The sequence below is a fragment of the Thrips palmi genome, unplaced genomic scaffold (genome assembly GCF_012932325.1).
Source record: "Thrips palmi isolate BJ-2018 unplaced genomic scaffold, TpBJ-2018v1 HiC_scaffold_5, whole genome shotgun sequence".
Classification (NCBI taxonomy): Eukaryota; Metazoa; Arthropoda; class Insecta; order Thysanoptera; family Thripidae; genus Thrips; species Thrips palmi.
The window spans coordinates 17,000,515-17,023,489 of record NW_023144632.1 but is presented as its reverse complement, the minus strand read 5'-3'; the positions used below and the strand labels follow the sequence as shown (position 1 = coordinate 17,023,489).

The 22,975-nt window shown below is 48.1% G+C and overlaps 3 protein-coding genes across 3 annotated transcripts; 1 reads left to right on the top strand and 2 right to left on the bottom strand.

Annotated features, from left to right (window-relative positions):
- Nucleotides 1-2,782: 2,782 nt before the first annotated feature.
- Nucleotides 2,783-6,638, bottom strand: LOC117650865 (cytochrome P450 6a2-like). Its single transcript, XM_034394480.1, has 6 exons — nt 6,303-6,638; nt 5,459-5,755; nt 4,946-5,120; nt 4,653-4,871; nt 3,295-3,546; nt 2,783-3,103 (listed from the first exon to the last, which is right to left on the bottom strand). Exons 1-6 carry the CDS (start codon nt 6,561-6,563, stop codon nt 2,940-2,942), a joined length of 1,368 nt encoding a protein of 455 aa, XP_034250371.1. The 5' UTR covers nt 6,564-6,638; the 3' UTR covers nt 2,783-2,939.
- A 787-nt stretch (nt 6,639-7,425) lies between these two features.
- LOC117650465 (phosphatidylinositol 4-phosphate 3-kinase C2 domain-containing subunit beta) lies at nt 7,426-18,526 on the top strand. Its single transcript, XM_034393920.1, has 23 exons — nt 7,426-7,588; nt 7,975-8,275; nt 8,400-8,571; nt 8,676-8,765; nt 8,849-10,589; nt 10,675-10,891; nt 11,002-11,203; nt 11,279-11,461; nt 11,602-11,717; nt 11,823-11,976; nt 12,064-12,252; nt 12,335-12,560; nt 12,635-12,781; nt 12,869-13,120; nt 13,205-13,490; nt 13,601-13,751; nt 13,845-14,001; nt 14,082-14,317; nt 14,435-14,635; nt 15,893-16,098; nt 16,198-16,289; nt 16,362-16,517; nt 16,617-18,526. The coding sequence occupies exons 2-23, from the start codon at nt 7,975-7,977 to the stop codon at nt 16,791-16,793; spliced, it is 5,652 nt and encodes a 1,883-aa protein (XP_034249811.1). The 5' UTR covers nt 7,426-7,588; the 3' UTR covers nt 16,794-18,526.
- Nucleotides 14,732-15,621, bottom strand: LOC117650466. Its single transcript, XM_034393921.1, has 3 exons — nt 15,530-15,621; nt 15,313-15,360; nt 14,732-15,200 (listed from the first exon to the last, which is right to left on the bottom strand). The coding sequence occupies exons 2-3, from the start codon at nt 15,327-15,329 to the stop codon at nt 14,828-14,830; spliced, it is 390 nt and encodes a 129-aa protein (XP_034249812.1). The 5' UTR covers nt 15,330-15,360; nt 15,530-15,621; the 3' UTR covers nt 14,732-14,827.
- Nucleotides 18,527-22,975: the final 4,449 nt, after the last annotated feature.

The following is a 22,975-nucleotide window of genomic DNA, read 5'->3' as shown; positions in this document are numbered from 1 at the left end:
ATCATGTGTACACGAAAATCCCGAGTTTTTGCCCCCTCGGTCTAGTCACTGAAAAAGTCGGCAAAACCACGTAAATTTGTCCCAATTTTAGTATTTTTGCAACGCATTTCGTCATATTTTCAGTCTAGTCAAAGTGGAAATTGAGTATAGTCACCAGTCAGTGTACACCTGTTTTCGAAGTGAGGTACCCCTCGCCCCAACGTTGTCCGCTTGGGCAAGGCACCGGGCCAGTGTGCGCTGGACCGAGCACTGAACAACAAGACAACCCCGAGGGGGTAACCACTCGCGTAATACCCTGTACACCAAAACCGTGTATTACGCGTAATACACGAGATCGTAATACCATTTTTGGATCAAATAAGCCAAATTTTGGCATTTTAAGGCCGTAATACACGTGTAATACACCGTAATACAGCGTAATACACTCAAAAAAATTTAAATACTAAATTCTGTAACATGGTTACGCAGTAATTTCCACTACAGATGTTACAGAATTTTGTATCAGCACTGATACAAAATTTTGTATCACGCGTTACGGTAAACTGTTTCCCGGTTACAGAATTCTGCAATGCAAAAATCATAAAAATTTGTCGTTTTATAAACAAAATTTGAACCTCAACGACCGTTCGTTCCTACACTTTCGCTCCGTCGCTCCTGTACTCCCGAACACCCGGAGAAACCGAACTGCGTTCTCCGGAACCGAACCCCGGTCCCCCGGATTGCCAGCTCGGCATGCTACCGCTTGCGCCACAGCGCCGTATGGGGAGGCACGCCTCAGACTGTCGATGACACCGAGCGGGCACACTGCATGCCCAGGTAGTGGCGGGAAACGAGCCCTGCGGCGCGACAGTTGGCGTTCCTGGCCCAAAGCTTCTAAAAAACCATGCCCAACGTTAGGACTTTTCGCCCGATCAACTGTGATGTTAAAATGAAGCTCGTAATTTGACTTTAAATTTGCGTTATTAATTTTTGCATCAGACGATATGTAAACTTGTAACGATATGTTACGGTTTTCTGTATCAGTTACAGTTATTTGCATAAAGATCGCGTTTTTACATGAAACTATATCACTGATTGTGGATATTGAAACGAAAAGTACAGAATTTTGTATCAGTTTTAGAATTTTGAAGCACTAATTCATAAATTCGTAACATTCATGACGTGATACAGAATTTAGGATCAAGGATACAAATTTTTGTATCCGACTGACGTGTTACAGAATTTTGTATCAAGATCGTTACAAAATCCTATATTATTTTTTAGAGTGTACCGAGTAGTCTGTACACGATTTCTTGAAGTGTTTACCCCCTCGGACAACCCGGCCAAGGGTCCCAGGGCCCATGGCCCAACTTCCTCAAAGCGATATTCTGTCTTCTTGCTCCTCGGCACACATGCTGTGGTAAACATGTTGTGCTCCTCATTAGTCTGCACCGGTTTAGCGGAGAGGGCGAGGCGAGGGCGAGGCGGAGGACGGAGAGCGAGTGCGCTTCCAAAGCAAAGGCGGGCGCTCTCCATTCTCGGAGGCTTTCTTTGACTGCGAAGCGTAAAATATTTTCCGAGGAGAAGACGCCCCGTGGCGTACCGGGCTGCTGCGTTTGAGCGCGCGTCTGGAGCGGCGGCTCGGAACGTTCGCTCAGACGCTTTGCTGCCGCTAGCGAGCTCGCATTGGCGGAGCGGTCCACCTAGGCGAGGAGTGGGAACGCCTCGCCCCACAGTGGATTTGCCAGAAGACCGGTGGAGGCGGCCAAACCTCTCGACGCGTTTTGTGCTCCAGAGTCGCCAAACAGACTCGAACCGAACGTGTGACCCCACCAATGGATTGCTCTTCGATCGAGGAATCCATTGGTGGGGTCACAACGTTCTACTCGAGTCCTGTTTAGCGACTCTGGAGCTCAAAACGCGTCTAGAGTTTTGGCCGCCTCCCCCGGTCTTCTGGCCCACTGTGGGGCCGCGTCTCTGCGTCTCGGGATTAAAAGGAGCCTATTTCCGCGGCCGCAAACCGTTTTCCCGGGTTTCCTCGCGATTCCGCTCCCGCCGCTGCGACACTAAGAGAGGCAAGCGGAGGCGAGACGGAGAGAGGGAGAGAGGACATACTCCCGCGGGGATCGCCATCCCGGCCCCAGCGCGGCCACCTGATCCCCTGCACGAGGCGAGGCCTCGACTCGTCCATCCCCGATCCTCGCCACTCAGTCCAGGCGTGGCTCGAGGCGTGGCGAGGCGTGGCGTGGCGTGGCGTGGCGTGGCGAGGCGTGGCGTGGCGAGGCGTGGCGTGGCGTGGCGTGGCGTGGCGACCCGCGGCCGCGACACGCCTGAGCCATGGAGGCCGCAGGCAGTGGCAGCGCTTTACGGCTGTTTACGGTGGATCATGGCGATCTATGCTAAAGCGCCACAGCAGCCGAAGCAAACCGCACGCCGCTGCGCCCTTAGCTCCCCCCCCCCCCCCCGCCCGCCACCGCGGCCCGCGGCATTGAGATTAATGATGGGCGTCGCGCGGCCGGACAATTAGTAATCGTTGTTGCGCCCAACACTCCGTCTTTGTCAAGCGCAAGCCCCAGCCGCCCCCACCCCGCCCCGCGCCACCGCCGCCGCCGAGAAGCAGTCTAGTTATCGCGCACGTGACCGGGAGCGTTGAGGCAGGTAAGAGTCGGCGGAAAGCACGCGTCCAGGTGCGTCCTGCCGCTGCTGGTGCATGCGTTGCTGGGGGGCCAATTTAAGTTTCCTGCTCTTTTCTTTTTGGTATTTTTGCGTTTGTATGGGTTAATGGGCATTGGTCAACACGGACTCCGATCGTCCAGGTCGTGATTTCGGTATCGTGATGACACTGGCACACTGGGCCGCTCAGGCGGCGCCTCGCTAGCGCTTTGAGATCTTGACGTGCACATCTCCTTGGACCCTGGTGACGAGCCCTCTGGGGTCCACCCTAGGTACGCGGCGCCTCGCTAGCGCTTGGAGATCTTGACGTGCACGCCACCTTGCACCCTGGTGACGAGCCCCCTGGGATCCACCCTCAGAGGGTACGCAGAATCCCGGCTCGGTGACACGCGGTACGCCCTCATGATGACTGTGAGCGCCGACTTCATCTGCATCATGGCGAAGCGGAGGCCTGCCGCGGACAGAAGAACAAGGATGCAGATTCCTCAAGACCAGAGATTTTGCAAGATTTCATCCAATTTTACGCCATAAATCTGCCTTTTTTGCCTTTTGGGGAAAAGATTTCGGATTTCCAGAGATTTCTATATGAGGCTCCAGGGGACACAGGATTTCTCGAGAGGTCACCTGAGCTTGTCAACTCACCTATGCACACCCTGGGGCCCTCTCCGAAGGGGATGTAGGCGAAGTGTGGACGGTTCATCTTGTTCTCCTCTGTGAAGCGTTCCGGGTCGAAGCGGTCCGGGTCGGGGTAGTACTCCGGGTCGCGGTGGATGGCGTAGACGGGGATCATGATGCGGGTGCCCTTCTCCAGGACGGACTCGCTGTCGGGGAGCTGGTAGTCGCGGGTCACCATCCGGGGCAGCAGGCCCAGCGCGGGGTACAGGCGCATCGTCTCTGCGGAAGACGAAGACCCACGCCGTCAAGACGTCAAGAGGCTCGTCGGAGCAGAGCTCCACCCACAGCGCCGCACAGCGCCCCGCGGCTACACTCCAAATCCAGGGTGTCTAGAAACTATACGCCTTAGGCGTATGCCACAGAAATGGAACTGCCTTAAGGCGCCTTGATTCTACACGCCAAAGGCGTCCCATTGAGCACCTTTTGCAGATAGAAGTTAGCCTGTGAACACCATTGGTCGAAGGAAAGGTGCGTGCATTGTACACACCCTGGATCATAGGCACTGAGCTCAACAGGACTCTAGGTGCGTTGAATGCAAACACCGCCCTTGGCCGAGGCCATGCCTACCGAGGCCTTAAAGGGTGTTTACATTCTACGCACCTAGAGTCCTGTTGAGCTCAGTGCCTATGATCCAGGGTGTGTACAATGCACGCACCTTTCCTTCGACCAATGGTGTTCACATGCTAACTTCTATCTGCAAAAGGTGCTCAATGGGGTATACGCCTTTGGCGTGTAGAATCAAGGCGCCTTAAGGCAGTTCCATTTCTGTGGCATACGCCTAAGGCGACACCCTGGATTTGGAGTGTAGGCAACCCATTCGACAGCACGCAGCTCGGCCGTGACGCAGACGACGTGACGGCCCCCGCACGCCCACCGCGCCACACGGGCGTCATCAGTACTTACGACAGGCTGCAGGAGGCTCAGCAAGCATCACTAGGTTCTAACCTTGATTCTAGGCGCAAGAGTCACTGCCAAGCGCACAAGCATTCATCGAGATCCTGATTTGTTCGGTCCGCTCGCGAACGTAAACAAAATCTCCTTCTCTGGTGGACAACCATTCGGATGTTTTTTCTTGGGCCGCGCGCCACGGCGCCACCAACAATCAAATTGTCGTTGGTGTTTCTAGGATTTGGCTGGCGCTTGGGTCCAGCCAGTCACGCCAAGGTCAATAGACGACTTGAGCTAGGCGAAAGAAGAGGAAGGAAACACCTTCCCGAACATGGCGGACGGCCGCCGTCGGCTGCTAGGACCAATGAGGGGCCGGCCGCCATGTTCGGGAAGGTATTTTCTTCCTCTTCTTTCGCCTCAAGTCGTCTGTGCTTCACCTTCAAGGACCTGCTCCATGTAGGTCATCTCCTGCAGCGCCTCGTACGTGATGGCGCCGTGCTTGGCCAGCACGCGGTCCACCTCCTCCCGCAGCCGGTCCTGCACGTCCTGGTGGTGGGCCAGCTCCCCGAGGCAGGCGCTGGTCGCGCTGGACGATGTCTCGAAGCCCGCCACGAAGAAGATGAAGGCCTGGGCCGGCAGGATGGTCGGGTCGATGGCTAACCGGAAAACACGCTATTAAAAATAGTAAAAAGGCGGGAGAGGGAGGAACATGAAAGGGTTGTCGGCTGACCTCCGGCCTTCTTGATCTGGATCAACAGGTCGAGGAAATCGTGGCGGTGGTCGCCGGTGTCCTCCCTGAACCGCACGTTCTCGTTGAAGGTCTTCGTGAAGAAGGAGGTGACTTCGGAGTCGAACAGCGGCAGCGGGATGAGGCGGCGCAGCGTCGGCAGCGCCGTGTGCATGACCTGCGCGACGAACGGTCAGCAAATCGGTCAAGACTGGCAGGGCCATCGCCCTTGCCATCGCCTCCGAGGCGCAGGGCCCTGCACACTCGTGGAAATCTTGTCGGACTGTCAGAAACCTGTCTGAAAACCTGATCAAAATTCGCGCACCCCTGAAAGCTGAAAACATCTCCAGACATTCTGCAGAACTCAAACCATCAATATCAGAGTAAGTTTTCAGAATTTCAGCTTTTAGAGGTGCGCGAATTTTGATCAGGATTTCAGACATGTTTCTGACATTCTGACAAAATTGAGACGAGTGCAGGGCTGCAAGGCTTTGGGTTGTACCGCGTTGCACGCACCAGAAGCAGCGCACGCCACTGCGAGATGTTGAACAGCTTGCGGCCCATGTTGCGGAACGCGGCGTTCGGGTCCTTGAGCGAGTTGGTTTCGACGCCGAAGGCACAGGAGCCGATGACGTCCGTGGTGAACTTGGCCATGACCTCGGCCATCTCCAGCTCGCCGCCCGCGGCCGTCTCGGCCGCCAGGAAAGCGTCCAGCTGCTCTGCGCACGCGCGCACCAGGTAGAACATGTTCTTCATCTTGCCGGTCGTGAAGGTAGGCGTCAGCTTGGCGCGCAACTCTTTCCACTCGGAGCCCTGCAAACGCACCGAGCAGGTCAATTCCTTGCACATTGCAGAGTCCCACACTGGTAGAACTCAAGCGTACTTTTACGCCTTTCTTCAAGCGTAGTAGAACTACGCTCGGCTGGCTTCAAGCGTAGTTCTCCATTTTGCCCTGTATGCTTGAATCAAGCATTCAACTACGCTCCAGTTTTACCAGTGCAGCTCGAGGGGGCAAAAACTCGGGATTTTCGTGTACACATGATTCGGAAAACGCAATGATTGCGCATGGTTTTAATTGATTTCATGGCTGATTTTGCCTTATTTCGCGACGCACCAGGGTGATGTTGAGCGTGATTGCGTGTGATTGTGTTCGGAAAGAAATGATTTCGGACTGATTTGGCCTGGTTTCGTGTGATTCTGCCTAATTTCGGTCGATTTTAGTGATTTTGGCTGATTTCGGATTGCTTGATTTCGCGTGATTCTCAATGATTCGCGTGTGATTTCGGGGGGCCGTGTACACATGATTGCGCGAGTTTTTGCCCCCTCGGTGCAGCTGCACCTGCTGGAGCCCCCAGCTCACCGTCAGGTTGAAGAGATGGGCCATGAGAGGGTCTCGGCGGCGGTCGATGGCATGGCCGCGGTCCGTGATGTACTGGAAGTCCTTGACCAGCAGGGTCTTGAGCAGGTCCACGTCGCACACGATGAGCACGGGCTGGCGGCCCAGGAACACGCCCAGGTACTTGTGGCCGCTGGACTTGGCGCGGTGGTAGAAGCGCTTGGCCACCTCGCCGCGGTACTCGGTGGACAGCAGGAAGGCCAAGGAGCTGCCGACGAACGGCATGGGCTCCAGGAAGGGCACCCCGCGCTTGGCCCAGTAGTCCGCCGTAGCTTCGTCATGTAGTCAGTAACAGCTGGCGGCGAAAGAGCACGACCTGCCCGGGCGAGCCGAGCCAGCAATATGAACCGATGGCATCGCGTGTCTGGTTGGCGCACCTGTCGACTAGTCACGACTGACCAGGCAAGCTGGCGACTACGAGAAATTGTCTACGTACCTAAGCCCTGATTCTCGTGATGGGAGATCAAGATATGCACCTCATTGCTTCTATTCGGTTTAAAGTTGGCAAAACCCGGAGCCCACTACCGCGTTCCGCAATGCCCGCTTTCCAGCACGGGCAAGGGGAGATGACCAACCGAGACTTCTAGGAACTTGGGAGTGAACAAGGATATAAACAACAACACAATCTTCTATTCGGAAATAAAAAGTGTAATCAAAACACTCGCGAGACGCTCACTGTCTGTGACCTCTCGTATCTCCTAAATAGGCGGTCCTTTCTTGCAGGTGCGAGGAGAAGGGGAGAACCAACGCGATAGATTAGATACCGCCTTTCTCATTTTGTGAGTTATCTCCGCGGATGCAGGCGCGTCGGAACGTAAATAAAAGTTGGAGGGGATTGCAGGTTGCCTACCTCGCAGAGGATTGACCTGGGGCAGCTCGGAAACTGGGGGGTCAGCTGACCTTCTGACCCGGAGGACCCGGTGCTTCTGACGCCACTGCGCGGATGTTTACGTTTGAGCTCTGGGATTCCTTTGTGCCTTCCCTCATGTAGGGCTCTGCTCTTGCTCTACCTTCCCTACCAAAGAGCTACAAGAGTCGCGCAATTTTTCATAATCCACTAGCCTCACAAGAGGCACAGCGCATGCGCAATCCTCCAATCGCAATTGAAATAGTTAACCTAACCAGATTAAATGAACGAACGTCGTAGACGACAACTTTACATGTTTCTAAACATGCACAATGAATTGTCACGAATAACTCGGTGTTCGTACAACTTTTAATGCAAGTTTAACTATGCCACATGCATCGCTGTAAGTTTTTGCCGGCCCATCCCTTGTGTGCATTTTCCGTTAATATTGTTTTTAGAACCCTTGCAACCAATGTTTGACATTCTTGAACGTAAACAGACATCCGTCAGATTTTGACATCCCCATTCCTTGTTTTTCGGCGATTTTCTTTTTATTGTGTGTTACAATCATTTACAGACTATCATATACAGCATTGTTCACTATAGTCCCTTCCCACAACATTTACGGTTATTTTCAATCAACTGTTAAACTTAGGCTTCAATCTGAGTGGCCTCATTGTGAATTGTTTTTATGATCTCTTATTAGTGACTTTCAATGCATGTATGTTCTCTCAAATTTGTGTGTCTAAAAATATTTGATTATTTCCAATTTTTATGTAATTATTTTAGATGGATGCCACAAAGCACAAGGCTAAGTCAGAGATGGACCGAAAATTTGAAGAGGATTTAGAGCGAGCACGGGCTCTCAGTTTAGAAAGTCTTGCTCTTGAAAAATTTAAGTTACGCAAACAGCAGAAAGAGCTAGAAAGGTTGCATGAGAGCCAGAAACAAAGGCAGCTAAATGCACTGTCCACAGATAGCCAGCCAGACAGTCATGCTCGTAAGATGTCTGCACCTCAAACATCTAATATTAATGCACAAGAAAGATTAGAATTGAAGTCTAGGCCAAGGCCAGGCTCCTTCAACTCTGGTAAGTTCTGCATTGACATTTGATTTAATCCATGACTGCCTCTTAAGTTTTGCTTGCAACATTGTTCTCTTCCTGATTGATAATTTTCATAATATTTTACATTTACATTTTTGTTACATTGAAGGTCCCTCAAAAAATCCTCCAATCTTAGCACCACCTCCAACAGCCAGACGTGTTTCGGTTGCGTCTGCAGACAGTTCAAGAGACCTCATATCCTTTAGCAGCCCAGTTAAAGATGACAGTCATTCCTTATATCCAGATTTGGAAGATCTGAGTTCTCCCTTTGCTCGTCAAATGTGAGTTTCCCTCTTATGAATTTTGTGTTTTGTGCTTCCAACATTTTTTCAGAAACATATTCTCTTAATTGTATAGGTTTTAAATATCTTATCTTCTCTTTCAGTGATGTTTCTTCCTCAAACGAAAATATGGTTTCTATTGTATCTTCCACTCCTCGGCTAAACCGAAGTAATAGCAGTGTCAGCCACTTAGGGTATGTCCGTGTGTAGAATCATTTATTGAATTTGTTTCTTTATCTTTCAAACTGTGATTTCTCTTAATTTTTTGTTTTTGCAGGCCACAGAGACATTTATCGTTAGATAACTCTCCAATCGCTGCTCCCTCCCTTTCGCATTCCCACAGTGATAGTGTAGCTATGAGGAACATTCAACTCCCAGGGTTTAATAGTTCAAGCAATGTCAACAATTATTCAAATTTTTCAAATATGTCAAGTATATCAAGTCTATCAAATTTTTCAAATGCATCCAGCTCGACGTTTCCCACAAGTCCCTTGTCATCGTCAGCTCCATTTTTGGGATATTCAGCTGGCCAGCCCTATCGCACCTTGCAAGCTGTAGACACTTTGAAATCAAGTTGTTCCATGACTGCCTTTGGTGGAATGTCTATGGTACCAGCCTTGATGGGGACTCCATCCATTCCCTTTCGCTCGTATGAAATACCAGCCAACGGATCTTCTGATTCTGGATTGAGTACAGCAGGATCTTCTACGTTGTCCCAAGTACCCTTTCCTGCAATAACGCAATCGGGTGAGCTGAATAGCTCAGGTCTGGAGGTACTCAAGATAGTTGAGAAGAAAGATAATAGCAACCTAATAGACTTGTCCCTGTTTGAAACTCAAGAAACCAACCTCAGCCAAGGACATCAGAAAAGCAACAATGGCACTTTAGTGCGTACTAGTGTTCTGGAAGCTTTCGACCCTTTAATGACATCCCAGGACCAAGTCTCAGTTCGTCCTCCAACAATACAAGAAAATTCAGGAGAGCCAGATGAAATCGCTTCGCAGTGCTCAGGCAGCTTCTATGATCCGTATGACCCTTTTGACTTCATGTATGCTCCATCAGAGGGTTCGCAATCTGATCCTGTCTATGCAGCTGTTGTTAAGAAGAAAGACCTGTCAGAAAATGTTGTCATATCTCCCAGTGGATCAGCACCCCCACCGCTGCCTCCCAGAAATTATGCATCAAAAAAAGCAGAAGAAAAGAAACAAAACCGTCACAAGAGTTTCCTGCATGAAGATATATCTCAAACATCTTGCAATACTTCTTATATTAGCAGTGACTTGCGCGCTTTCCACGCCATGGTGCTTTCACTGAGAGCTGAACACTTGCATGATGACTTGTACACTAACACTGGCCTTGTCACAAGCTCTACCATTGAGAGTCATTACTCCGAAGGAACAAGCATAAAGTTAGTTGTTCACTCACTGAATGGGAAGAACAACCAACCTGTCACATTCACGTGTGATGTAGACTCCACAGTCGAACACGTTATACTCCATGTTATGTGTGAATTAGAAGGTGACATTTCTGGTGAAGCCAGTGATTATGTCCTAAGAGTTTGGGGCTTGGCAGAATATCTAACTCCTAGCACCTCTTTGTCAGACTATGAATACATTCATACTTGCATAAAACTTGATGAGGATGTGACCCTGGCCATTATGCATATGGATGAAGTCTGTAGACCACTGGCCCGGACAGTTCAGGATGATAATAGGGACAAATCTTTGACTCTAGAAAACCTACTGCCAAATGAACCGGTCACGCCCATTGCATATGAATCCCTTCTTATTTTATTAGAGACTCTGGAAAAAGAGATGAACAGACTACAAAATGCTTCAGAGCATGTGGTAGGCAATAGTGGTCTACAAACTAAAGGTGTTGTCCAAGCAGTTAAAGCTGTATGTGCTCTTCTTGGAAATGTTGAAACCTCAGAGGTCACAGAAGCTGTTGAAGGTATGATCCAGCATTGCACCCATCGTACCCAATCTTATTCTGTGCCTCCAGTGCAGCCTAAGCCGGTAAGTAAATTGTAGTTCACTCTGATTCAGGATATCTTTGGCATCTTTTACAATGCACTTAAATTTTGAAATATATTTTCAACAGGAAGTGGAGAGCTCCTACCGCACAGAAATTGGTGGGGATGATGGATATTATTCAGTGGTTACTCTACGACGTAAAGAGAACAGTGAAAGAACCTTCTCTGAAATGGTTGTCAACCAGTGTGATAAGATTAGAGATGCAGTTCATCACTTAATTGAAACTTATTGCCAAGCCTTCAGAGTTAATTTTCAACTAGAACCTCACCATACCATCTCATCAGGTAATTAATTGTTTTAGGATGGTTATAAGCCAGTCCTTAAAACACAAAATGTTCTTTCTAACAGAAAATTACAAATACTAAATACACCTAAATTTCTTTTTTAAAACCAGGAAAAAGGTGTCTTTCAACTGTTAATGATTGCGTGCTTGTGCACATTGATGGTTTACACCGACTACAATCTACTTGGGATCATGACGAATACCTCATTGCTGGACAAATATATCATGGAACACGACCTATTGGACACACTGTCCTGACGCAACCTGTGCCTGTACAGAATAGTTATTACAAGAGGGTGCTTTTTGACTCTTGGTTAGTAATTATTGATGTGCATTGTTGCATTTTATTTACTTCATCCTTATTTAATTCCATTCAAATTAATGCCAGGCTAAACTTTGACTCTTTGAGTGTAAATATGCTACCCCGTGAAGCCCGCCTGGTCCTAGTGCTGTATGGGAGATCAGTCACTAAGTCGGCTGACAACAGTGACCATGATGGCCATGATGGCTCACAGCAGATGAGTGAAGTGGAGTTAGGTTGGGCTTCATTGCAGTTCTTCAACTTTGATGGGTAAGAATATAAACTCTGTTTCTTTATTTAAAAAAAAATCTTTTTGATATTTTTTTATTGATATTGATTATTGACTGTTTTATTTATTACTTATATTATCTGGTTTTTAACATTGTGGTATCTATTTTTAATGCTTTTAGAGTCCTGACGCATGGTACCTTCCTTGCCTCCTTGTGGCCGCCTGGTGCTGACAAACGTCTTGGCCCTGCTCCATTGCCTGGCTCTCATCCCCACAGTGATCTTCATCCTGTTCTTGGTGAGTGGTCTAAGTGAATACTGTACTCATGTTAAAAATGTAAAAGTTTTGCAGTTTCATAGATTCTGTGGCTTCTTCTTTAATGCTTTTAAATGGTTTTATCAGGTGTGGAACTACCAGATTATGGAGGAACTCTTGTGTTCCCTTCAAAAGGAAATAATGAGACTGTGGTCTCGGCCCCAACCTATGACTTTGAGAGTCTTGATCAAAACACCCAGCAGCAATTGCTGGATATCGTAGGACAAGACACATTCACAAGGTTTGTTTGTCTTGTACTGAGATAAATCCAATTACATTACCTAGCTATTGAATGTGGCACTTTTAAGAACACTTTATTTTTTCACAGACCGGTTCCAGCAGACAGAGAAGTTTTGTGGGAGAAGCGACACTACCTCCATCACAAGCCAGAAGCATTGGCTAAAGTTCTTTTGGCTGCTCATGATTGGGACCATGCCTCAGCATCTCAAATTCATGCCTTGTTGCATTCCTGGTCACCTATGGAACCTGTGCAAGCTCTTCAGCTGCTTCTTCCCTGGCAAGAACAAAGATGAACTATTTGCTTTAGTTTGTTGCTGCCGCTAATACTACAACATTCATTCTATTCATTTTTTGTTTAGCTATCCCGATGGAGAGGTGCGGAGGATGGCAGTATTATGGATCCAAGACATGGGAAGAGATGAAATAATAGATTACCTACCACAGCTGGTTCAGGCATTGAAGCATGAAACTTATGACTCTTCTCCTTTAGCTGCTTTTCTTCTTCGTCGGGCATTGTGCTCGCCCCGAGTAGCTCACCATCTGTACTGGCTGCTCACTCAGAGTTTGCCAGGACAATGTCCACAGGTTGGTAAAAGAAATAAAGTTACTCTGATGTGGCCAATTTCATCTAACTCTGCTATTAATGGCAATAATTACAGAACACTTCTGAGGCAACTGGTACAGATGATGTCAGTGTTTGTGAAGCCCGCTACCATAGGCGGTTTCAGCTTATGCTACGAGCGCTACTCTCAATATCTGGAGAGGCCCTTCGTCAAAGGTTCTTAGCACAACAAATGCTTGTTAAGGTAAGAGACTACAAAAGAACGTGATTTTGCATTTATTGAAATGTATGTATGTATAGATTTTTCACACTGCTGGTTTTTTTTTCATAGAATCTGTTAGATGTTGCACAATCTGTTAAGAGCACAAAAGAATCTTTACGGATTCAAACATTGGTACGAGATTTGGAGTGGGTACATAGATCTTTGGAAGAGAACTCGTCTGCAACATGTTTGCCTCTAAGTCCTGCTCTTGAAGTTTCTGGGATACAAGTGCGCACATCATCTTATTTCCCTTCCAACACACTACCTTTAAAGATAAATTTTATTGGGTCCAACTCCGGAATTATTCCTGCTATTTTCAAGGTATTTTTCTCGGTAGATCAGATATTTTAATTGCTGAGCACCTTGTAACTCTTTGATAAACACTTTCATTCATTCGATCTCTAGGTTGGAGATGACCTTCAACAAGATATGTTAACCATTCAAATGATTCGTATAATGGATAAACTCTGGTTGAAGGAGGGCCTTGATCTAAAAATGGTAACATTTTCTTGTGTTCCAACTGGCCACAAAAGAGGAATGATAGAAATGGTGCAGCAGGCTGAAACGCTCAGAAAGATTCAAGTTGAACTTGGTCTAACTGGATCTTTCAAAGACCGCCCTATTGCGGAATGGTTGGCTAAGCACAATCCCTCAGCTCTAGAATATGAACGTGCGGTCAGCAACTTTACAGGTAAGGAAATGAAATTTAGTCAGTTGTATTCCCAATGGTTCGGGAAACCTGTTACTTCTTGTAAGTTGTCACTAACCAGTACGTATTTGTTTTGTTTCTAATATTCACAGCATCCTGTGCGGGGTATAGTGTTGCCACTTACATTTTGGGTATATGCGACAGGCACAATGACAATATTATGTTGAAAACATCTGGTCATCTTTTCCATATTGATTTTGGAAAATTTTTGGGTGATGCTCAAATGTTTGGAAATTTTAAGCGGTGAGTAATTAAAAAGATTTGACTATGTCATTGTTCTAATGCTATATTATTTTGTGGATATACTGTGAATGTCAATATTTTTTTTATTTCTAGTGACCGCACCCCATTTGTACTGACCTCTGATATGGCTTATGTTATCAATGGTGGTGATAAACCATCAGTAAAGTTTCATCATTTTGTTGATTTATGCTGTCAAGCTTTCAACATTGTTAGAAAGCATGGAAATCTTGTACTGCACATGTTTGGTCTTGTAAGTTATTCAACAATGTCCTTTTCTTTTTCTTTGATCTTGGTGTAATATTATTTCTATTTACTTTCTTTAAAATTCAGATGGCATCATCAGGTATATCTGGAGTGACTATGGATGCTGTTAAATATGTCCAACGTGCCCTTCTTCCTGATTTGTCCAAGCCTGAAGCTGATGCATACTTTGCTCGTATGATTCAAAGCTCTTTGAAGAGTTGGTTCACCCAATTTAACTTTTTCTTGCATAACCTCGCTCAGTTGAGATTTACTGGAGATCATAATGATGGAGAACTTCTCAGCTTCATTCCTAAAACTTACACGTATGTTTGAAATCTTTCTCTTTCCTCTCATGGAGGGTTTGCAGTTCCTGCAGCCAGGAATATTACAATGAATATTTTGAATTGTACTTGTAATTGTTTTTTCCCATTTCTCGTCAGAATGCAACAAGAGGGTCGCATAAAAAGTGTTGCTGTCTATGGATGTCAAAAGCGATATGATCCAGAAAAATACTATGTTTACATACTAAGAGTGGAAAGAGCTAACCAGCCAGACCCATCATACCTCTTCCGTTCATACAAAGAATTTTGTGAACTACAACAAAAGCTATGCATCCATTTTCCACTTGCCAAATGCCACAGGTAAGATCTATTTCTCTTTCAAAGTTGCCATCCCTTCTGAAGGAAGGGTTGTATATTTAACAAACTTGGGTGGTGAGGAATGAAGTTCTTGACAGCTTTAAAAATCAACAAATTTGGGATAGTTTATTACACTTTTTTCTTACTGGTTTTACAATTGCCAAAATCTTTTAGTATTTTCTCAATTTCTGAGATTTAAATTTGTAGAACAAAATCTTTTTCTTGATTTGGAGCATTTCTACTCTCAGTTATATTATTATCTTCTTGTTTTTCTCTTCCAATGGGTTCATTAATTATTTCGCCTTGTAAACGTTTCTCAGAATCTGTGTCCTCTTTATTTCTTGCCGGAACTTCCATTTGTATCATTGATGGAACAGATTGTAGGCGTGTCAAGGGAGATCTTACTGGTGGAGCTGGTGGTATTGGTTTTTGTTGTTGTTGTGTACCTCCTGCTATGGCATTCTCTTCCTGCACTGTCTTTCGATAATTTCCAAAAACCCATGATTTCGGCCTCTCTTTGATAGTGTATCTCCGAAGTCTTGGATTGAACCAGGAAGCTCGACGCAATCTGTATAGAAAAGTTTGCACAGTAAATTGTTGGTTTCAGTTTGAAGCTATACTTCCATAGGTGCAATTCCCACTATTCTGTTTTTCAAAGTTCATATTTTGAACTGCCTTACCTGTCGTCTCCATCCATTGTAGAGTTGAACTTGTTCTTGGTTATTTACCTTCAAACATTCAGAGCAATGCATCAACTTTTTTTTTCAAAACACGCCCTTGAATCAAATCAGCAGTGATCTACCTAACTTTGAAACTCTTTGATACTAAAACTGTCCCTAATTAGTCTGGCTACGTTTTCACAGCACTGTTAATGTTTAACTTTATCACAAAATTTACCAAGTAAAAAGTCTCTTTCCTTCCTCTATAAACGTGGGTTTCAAGTGGTGGGAGCTGTGTGTTCAAACCTGTACTGGCACGCACCTCTTATCAGTGCCTTGTCAGATGGGAGATTATGTGAGGGTTATCTTGAGACATTCCTATTGTCTGCAAGCAAAAAACAAGAAAAATGAATGATTCATTCTCAATTGCAGTTAAACCCTTTTAAACTGTCGATCGGTGGTCCGGACCAACGGCTGCTGACGTTTTAATCATTTGACTCTTTAAGTGGGTTTTACTGAGCCTCATGTGCTTCAATTTAGACCGTTGGTTTGTTGTGTAAGCCTAAGGTGTTTATGTTTTACATGTTTCTTTAACTTTCAGTCTTACCAGTGGGCTTCACATGGGCAGATCAAACATCAAACAGGTTGCAGAAAAGAGACGTCTGGATATTGAGAAGTTCCTCGTGTCCCTTTTCCGAATGGCTGACGAAATTTCACACTCTGATCTTGTTTACACGTTTTTCCACCCTCTTTTGAGAGACCAGGAAGAAATCAGTATGGCCAGTATAAATGCAACCAAATTTAAAGGTAAACTCACGTTATCATTTTTCCATTCAAATTTATTTTTCTGTGCTTTTTTTTCTTTTGTTCTCTTTTTTTCCATATTTCAAAGTATTTTTATTGCAGAGAGGAAGGCATCTCGACCCCAAGGCATAGAAGCACATTGCCTGAAGGGACAGTTAAAATTGTCCCTGCAGTACCAGAGAGGCACCTTAATGGTAATTGTTGTAACAATTCAGTACGTACTGCTATTGCCTTCATACTGTTACCTTTACACTTTTGCCCCACAGGTCATGGTTCATCATGCCAAGGAGCTACCCTCATTAGCAGGAAGTCAGGAGCCATCGGCTTATGTAAAGGTTTATTTGTTGCCTGATCCTTCCAAAGCAACCAAACGAAAAACAAAAGTTGTTCGAAGAAACTGTCATCCAACTTTTATGGAAATGGTAAGCATTGTTTATTGTTAGCATTCACTTTGACTTTTTTTTTTTGTTGAATAAAACTTTGAATGACATTATAATTTTTTTAACACATACGTTTTACAGATTGAATATCGTATGCCATTAGATATTGTACGCCACCGTACTTTGCAGGCTACAGTATGGAATCATGACACATTGCAAGAAAATGAATTTCTTGGAGGTATATCCTTGCCTTTGGAGTCTTGTGATCTATCAAAAGAAAACACCGAATGGTATTCCCTTGGAAATGTCTGCAGATGACCTTGGTAGTTTGCTTGTTACCCCATAAAAAGTAAACATCCAGAAAATTTTCCCCACTCATTATTGGCACTCAGCAACAGAAACATGATAATTTTAATTTGAAATTTTCATTTAATTTCTTTGAAGTTTTTAGCACAATTTGTGAGTGATAGATAAACCTCAAGTGTTTATCTTGGGTTGTGAGTGTTTTCAAGGTCTGTCAAACTCTTCTGACTCTCCATTTGTATACATTTATCTTAAAAGAAAACATTAATATCATACCACTTTAATCAAGTTTGTGTAGCATTGTGCCCTCCTTTTGTTTGGCATAAGTAAATCTTTAACATAGATATGTACAATATTCTTGTAACTTGCTATTTTTCAAACAAAATGTGACATATAAGGCAAAATGTTGTAATTTTTTAAAGAAATTCTCCTAATCAAGAAGCCTTGGAACAAAGCAAATTCAATTAGATGCTCAAAGACAAAGTATATATTTTTTAAAAGTTGTGGTTAAATGTTAGTAGAAATGATGGAATTTTGTATGGATATTTGTTGTTCACTATGGTGCCTCATGAATTTGATGCTTTCAGCACACTGTGTGTCAGACTGAACAGATGTTTTGCTGTGATGGAATTGTATTCTACTTGATAAATTGTTATTCCTATTTGTATATATGTGTGTGTGTTTTGTCTTCTTTTTTTTTTTCTAATCAAATTGAATCAAGTTGACTGCTAATTGAACTGATTTGGTTAAAATATTTGTCATTTATGTCAATGAGCTGATAGGAAAGATTGTTGGAAGGTGAATCATCAAACATGGGATGATTGATAATCGTATTACTGATATTGTTGATACAGTATTGTGTACTGTTAAGATTTGTGCATTTTTCTTATTGTAATTTACTTGTGATGAATTTATTCCTTTCCATGTATACTTGCTCGCCCGATGTACATGTAATTAGGTGCTGTTTTTACTTCCCATCCTAGATTTTTGTTCTTTGAGATTGTTCAATAGACATCACAATTTTATGAAATGGGTATGTAAGTTTTAGCATGTGTTTCATTTGCTAATATTCTACAAATCCATCTCACAGATGTTTATAAAGGGTACAATTATTTCTTATTCCTTTCTGCATATATTTAATGAAATGAGATAACTATGGTTTCTTTTTGTAATTATTTATTTCTATTCTTTTTTAAGGTCATTGTTGTGATTTTGTTAGTCTAAATGACCTACTGTTATGCTAATGCAAAGCAGATCAGGTGTGCAATATTTTAATATTTTGGTGTAGTCGTGCTTCATCACTGCCAAGGTCTTTCTTTTCCTTGAGTCATTCCTTTTTCCTGGGTGTTCTTTAACATTCTTCATTTGATAATGTCAAGAATGTCAATTGACATCCCAATTGCCTCAAAGTCATTGAGTGTGTGGTAGTTATTGAAAGTTTCTTACGTTATGTGCTGCCTACTATTACTCAGACCTTAGGCTTGTTGGCTTCTCTTAATTTTATACCTACTAGCCATTATGCTGTATTATTAATTTCCAATTTTAAAGCTTACCCATAATTGCGTGGGTGGATAAAAACCAAAACTGAGACCAAAAATGTTTATCTTTTAATGTAAGCATAATTATTATGTTATATGGAAAGCAGTTCTCACTTCTAACTGTTCGTATTGTCATCATTTCTCTTTCAGAAATAAGTTGTACAGGTGGTGCTTTCATTTAATAAAGACTCTATATTTTGCTCTGGACAACCGTATGTTTACTTCTTCGGTCCCTTACGCAAGAACCATGTCGGGGATGCACAGCACAGTGGCGTGACTGCCAGCACACTCTGAGCTCTTTTGTTTTTCGTCCTGCATCCCTGAAGATCTCGTCCCTAAAGGTTCCATCATTGTGATTTGGTTTTAATCTTAATTGAGGATCGAAAAGCTTTAAACACTCCACGTAGTCTTGTACACCAAAACATCTTGCGGCTCACTGAGGCACAGGGAGGGAGCACCTTGAGGACGAGGAAGGGAAGGTCCCCCCCACAGAGGGCGAGGAAGGGAAGCCCCCTCCGCGAGAAGGGGGAGGGGGCGAGGGAGGGGGTCACTACGGTGCGGCGTTGTAATGACCAACAAAAGAGGCCTTTCGCTCCGAGGCCGAAGCGCCTCACCACCGACCCTCTCAGCCCCCGAGCCTCACCGCCTCTCCCCGCGCGGCCTCATCAACAATAAAGTCGAATGCTGCACAAATGGGACGTGGGGGCGCGCGGGTTAAATGGTCGCTTCAAGTGACTCTTTAATGGTCCGAGGATAAAGCAGGGCGCCTGCTGCCTGCCTGCACTGCCCTCGCACCGCGACTACGAGGCGGCCGGGGGCGGCAAAAAGGCGGGCGAGGTTCGACAGCCCCGCTAAACAGGGCAAGCATGAGACCAGTCTCATGGGGCAATCACGACGCGAGCTGATGCCGTTTCGAACCCATGGCTTCAAGTCCTTCACTCCACGGGCCAATTCGCATTCGCCATGGAGGCCGAGAGCAGAGAAGCGTCGACTCCCATCACTGAAGTTGGGGTTCGAAGCCGTTCGGTCGCCAATGTCTTTAGCAAGCTTGCATCGCACAAAGGCGGTTCAAGTTTACAAAATCGGCCGGCGGCCTGCGTGCCTCACAGTTCAGTGGTTCCGCTGCTGGGCAGGGTGACGCAGACTCACTAGTAGGCCCGAGGGGTGCCTCACTCACTGCTCAAAAAAGTGCACAACTGTGTGCAGAATGTGTGGAGTGCTTGGAACGGATTGGAAATTTGGCCGGGTCGGACAAAAGAAGGCCGGACAAATGAAGTACAGTACACCCTCCTAGAGGAGTCTGTCGCGGAGCTGCCGCCCCCTCCCCCCCTCCCCCCCTCTCCCAGTCCGCGGTCGCGGCTCAAGGGCACAAAGCAGAATATTGTTCTGTAATGGAGATGACTGTGACGCTAGTAATGTGGTGAGCAGGGCCTGCGGCCTCTGCGATGTGCTGCCGCGGCCGGGCGCACCCCGGCTGGTGGACCCTGGCTGGAGGGGGCTGGAGGGGGCTGAAGGTCAGGGTGCACGCCCGTTTCCTTCCATCACACCATCATACCGTCCAATGCGGCGAGAAAGCCGGCGCCGGCGTGGGCAGCCTGGCCTGCGTGGCCAGAGGGGAAGGAGTTCGCGGTCGCATCGACCAAAGACAGAATAAAGTTATTTTTCGCGATGGGAAACTTCGTAGGGGCTGGGTGTACCATCGGCGCTGAGAGCGGAAGCGCGCTCACACTGACCTTCAAGCCTCCGCCATCTAGCAGCCTCATCACAATAAGTTGCTACAATGGCGTGGGGCCTTAAATGGTCCCAGCTCTTCAAGGTGCGAGATATATAGCAGGGTGCTCCTGCACTGCAGTGTCACACCGGTCGAACTGTGGGCGAACGGATTGAATGCCCGTAAACGGGCAGATAGCCAGTGCCATTGTAGATTTTCACTCCGAGCGACGTTGGACCGGGATTCAAGTCCTTCCTCCACTGTCCATTCGCTGCGCCAGGAGCGAACAAGCACGATATCTGGAATGGGTTGCGAAGCCGTTGGTAATGCTTGGAGCAGGTTGCATGCACCTTGTACAAGTCGCCGGCGGCCTGCGCCCCCCACTTCAGGTCCGCTGCTGGGCGGGTGACGCGCTCCAGGGCCCGAGGGTCCTCACGCTCACTTGCTCAAAGGCACCATTTCACATGTACGGACGGTTGTTCCGGTCGGACAAAAGAAGCCGATTCCGATTGGAAGTACATCCTCCTGATCTGTCCTAGCTGCCTCCTCCTCCCCTCTCCCCTTCCCCTTTCTCCCATCCTTCTCGCATGTAGGAAAAGCATTGTTCTGATGAGTGCACGACCTAGTATGTGGCAGGGACTGACCTGGTCCTTGCATGGCGTGACCCACTCGGGCCAACCCGACTGGTGCCCTGGTCATGCGTAGGTGGGCTGAGGTCAGGGTGCGCTCCGTTGACTTCCATCACCCTCATACCGTCCAATGCGGCGAGAAAGCCGGCGCGGCGTGGGCAGCCGGGCCCTGCGTGGCCAGAGGGGAAGGAGTTCGCGTCGCATCGACCAAAGACAGAATAAAGTTATTTTTCGCGATGGGAAACTTCGTAGGGGCTGGGGTACATCGTCGCGCTGAGAAGCGGAAGACCGGCTCACACTGCTTCAAGTGCCGCACAGCAGCACACAATATTGCAGGCGGAGGACATAATGTCCCACTCTTCAAAGTGTGGAATTTTCATGTCCTGCATGCAGTTTCACATGTCGAACTGTGGGCACTGATGAAACCTCGGCCCTAACTGTGCACTTCCAGCGAGAAATCTACGGGCGCGGTCTAGGGCGTGATTCAACCCAGGGGGACGCTAAAAGCCAGCGACGGCACTAGAAAGCCATCCGGTCTGACATGGGCGCTGGCGGCGCTGGCGCACTAAGAGCATTTCCGACTGGAATCCCGGGAAATCCAGTTTTCCCTGTTGAATGCTTTGTTCGTCGCTGTCAAGTTCGCGGCGCCGCGGCGCTATCGTAGGGCGGTTCAGGGAACACGGGAAGGGTGCCCGCGCGGAGGGGTTAATTCACCCATTGCTGCTGCTGTGTTCCGCGAACCGGTCCTCCGCGCGCCGCGCACAGTGGGCCAGAAGACCGATTATGGAGGCGGCAAAAATTATAGACGCGTTTTGAGCTGCAGATTCGCTAAATGGGACTCGAACCGAACGTGTGACCCCATCAGTGGACTGCTCTCCGAGCGAGGAATCCATTGGTGGGGTCACACGTTCGGTTCGAGTCCTGTTTTAGCGACTCTGCAGCTCAAAACGCGTCTAGAATTTTTGCCGCCTCCACCGGTCTTCTGGCCCACTGTGTCGCGGTCCGGAAGGCAGCACCGGCTGCGCGGCGCTCGGATCAGGATGCACCGGGATGCACCGAAGCCAGAATAATGGACGGATGATGTTCGGCTGGGTGCCCAGCGAAGCAAGCCAAGCGGCCCGCGGCCCCCGCGGCCACGCCCCGATCTGCTTGCCAATACCCCGAGGGATGAGGAGGGTGCGGCGGTGCACTCGCAGCCCTGGGCCTGGGACGGCGTAGGATTCTCGACTTGGATTCCAATGCTCAGATTGCTTTTCCCCTGTCATGCAGACGGTCTGGTGGTCCGCGGGGCGACCATCGCCATCGCCGAGCACTGCCCCGAGGCGGAGGGAGATGGGAGATGGCAGTGGGGGAAGGGGGACGCAGGCGGGACGCAGGCACGTTGTCCTCGGGCGGGCAGGGCAAGGCCCGACCGGGCCCGATGCCGCGCAGAAGGAAACACACTGAATTGTGACGGCGACTCGCCTGCCCGGCCCTGTCCTGCCTGTCCACACAAATGGAAAGAGGAGGAAAGGGTTGGCTGCGCGCTGCGCTGCGCGGCGTTGCGCGTACCTGTGCCGGCAGTGTGCCGGACAGTACAAGGTCGCGTCGCGTCGCGTCGCCGCGGGGTCCGAACGAGTTCCGGCAAGGCTTTTTCACCGGGAGGCAGGGCACGCGAGGGTCTCCGCGTGCACTGTAAAAAATTCCGTACTTTTGTACGGTACAGAAAAATATAGTACGGAGGTACAGAGAAAAGTACGGAACGTCCGCACTTGTCCCATAAGAACTCATGTAATCGGGTATCGGGTACGGAAAAGTCATAAGTCCGTAGTGCCCGGTCAGGAAATTATTGCGAGTGTTTTTTTCACTGTGTCAGGCAGGGGTCCGGACGAGTACCGGCAAACCGCCTTGACCAGGCCGGCCCGCGATTGTCTCCGGGTGCACTGTCGACTTTCGGCTCACACAGTGTGGGCAGACGAAGTCGGGCTCGGCGCGAGAACTGCGTGCGAACAGCGGCCGGCGCGTGTCGCGGCCGTGCGGCGGTCCGGCGGATGCCGCGCCGGGGCTGCCGTCACTTTCGGGCGCTGCAGCGCGCAGCGGCGCGGCCAGGACTGGTGGAAGGACCGGGGCGGCGCGGGGCGGGGCGGGGCGGGGCGGGGCGGGGCGGGGCGGGCGGGGCGGGGCGGGCGGGGCGGGGCGGGGCGGGCGGGCGGGCGGGCGGGGCGGCGCGGGGCGGGGCGGGGCGGCGCGGGGCGGGGCGGGGCGGGGCGGGGCGGGAGGGGCGGGCGGGGCGGCGCGGGGCGGGGCGGCGCGGGGCGGCGCGGGGCGGGGCGGGGGCGG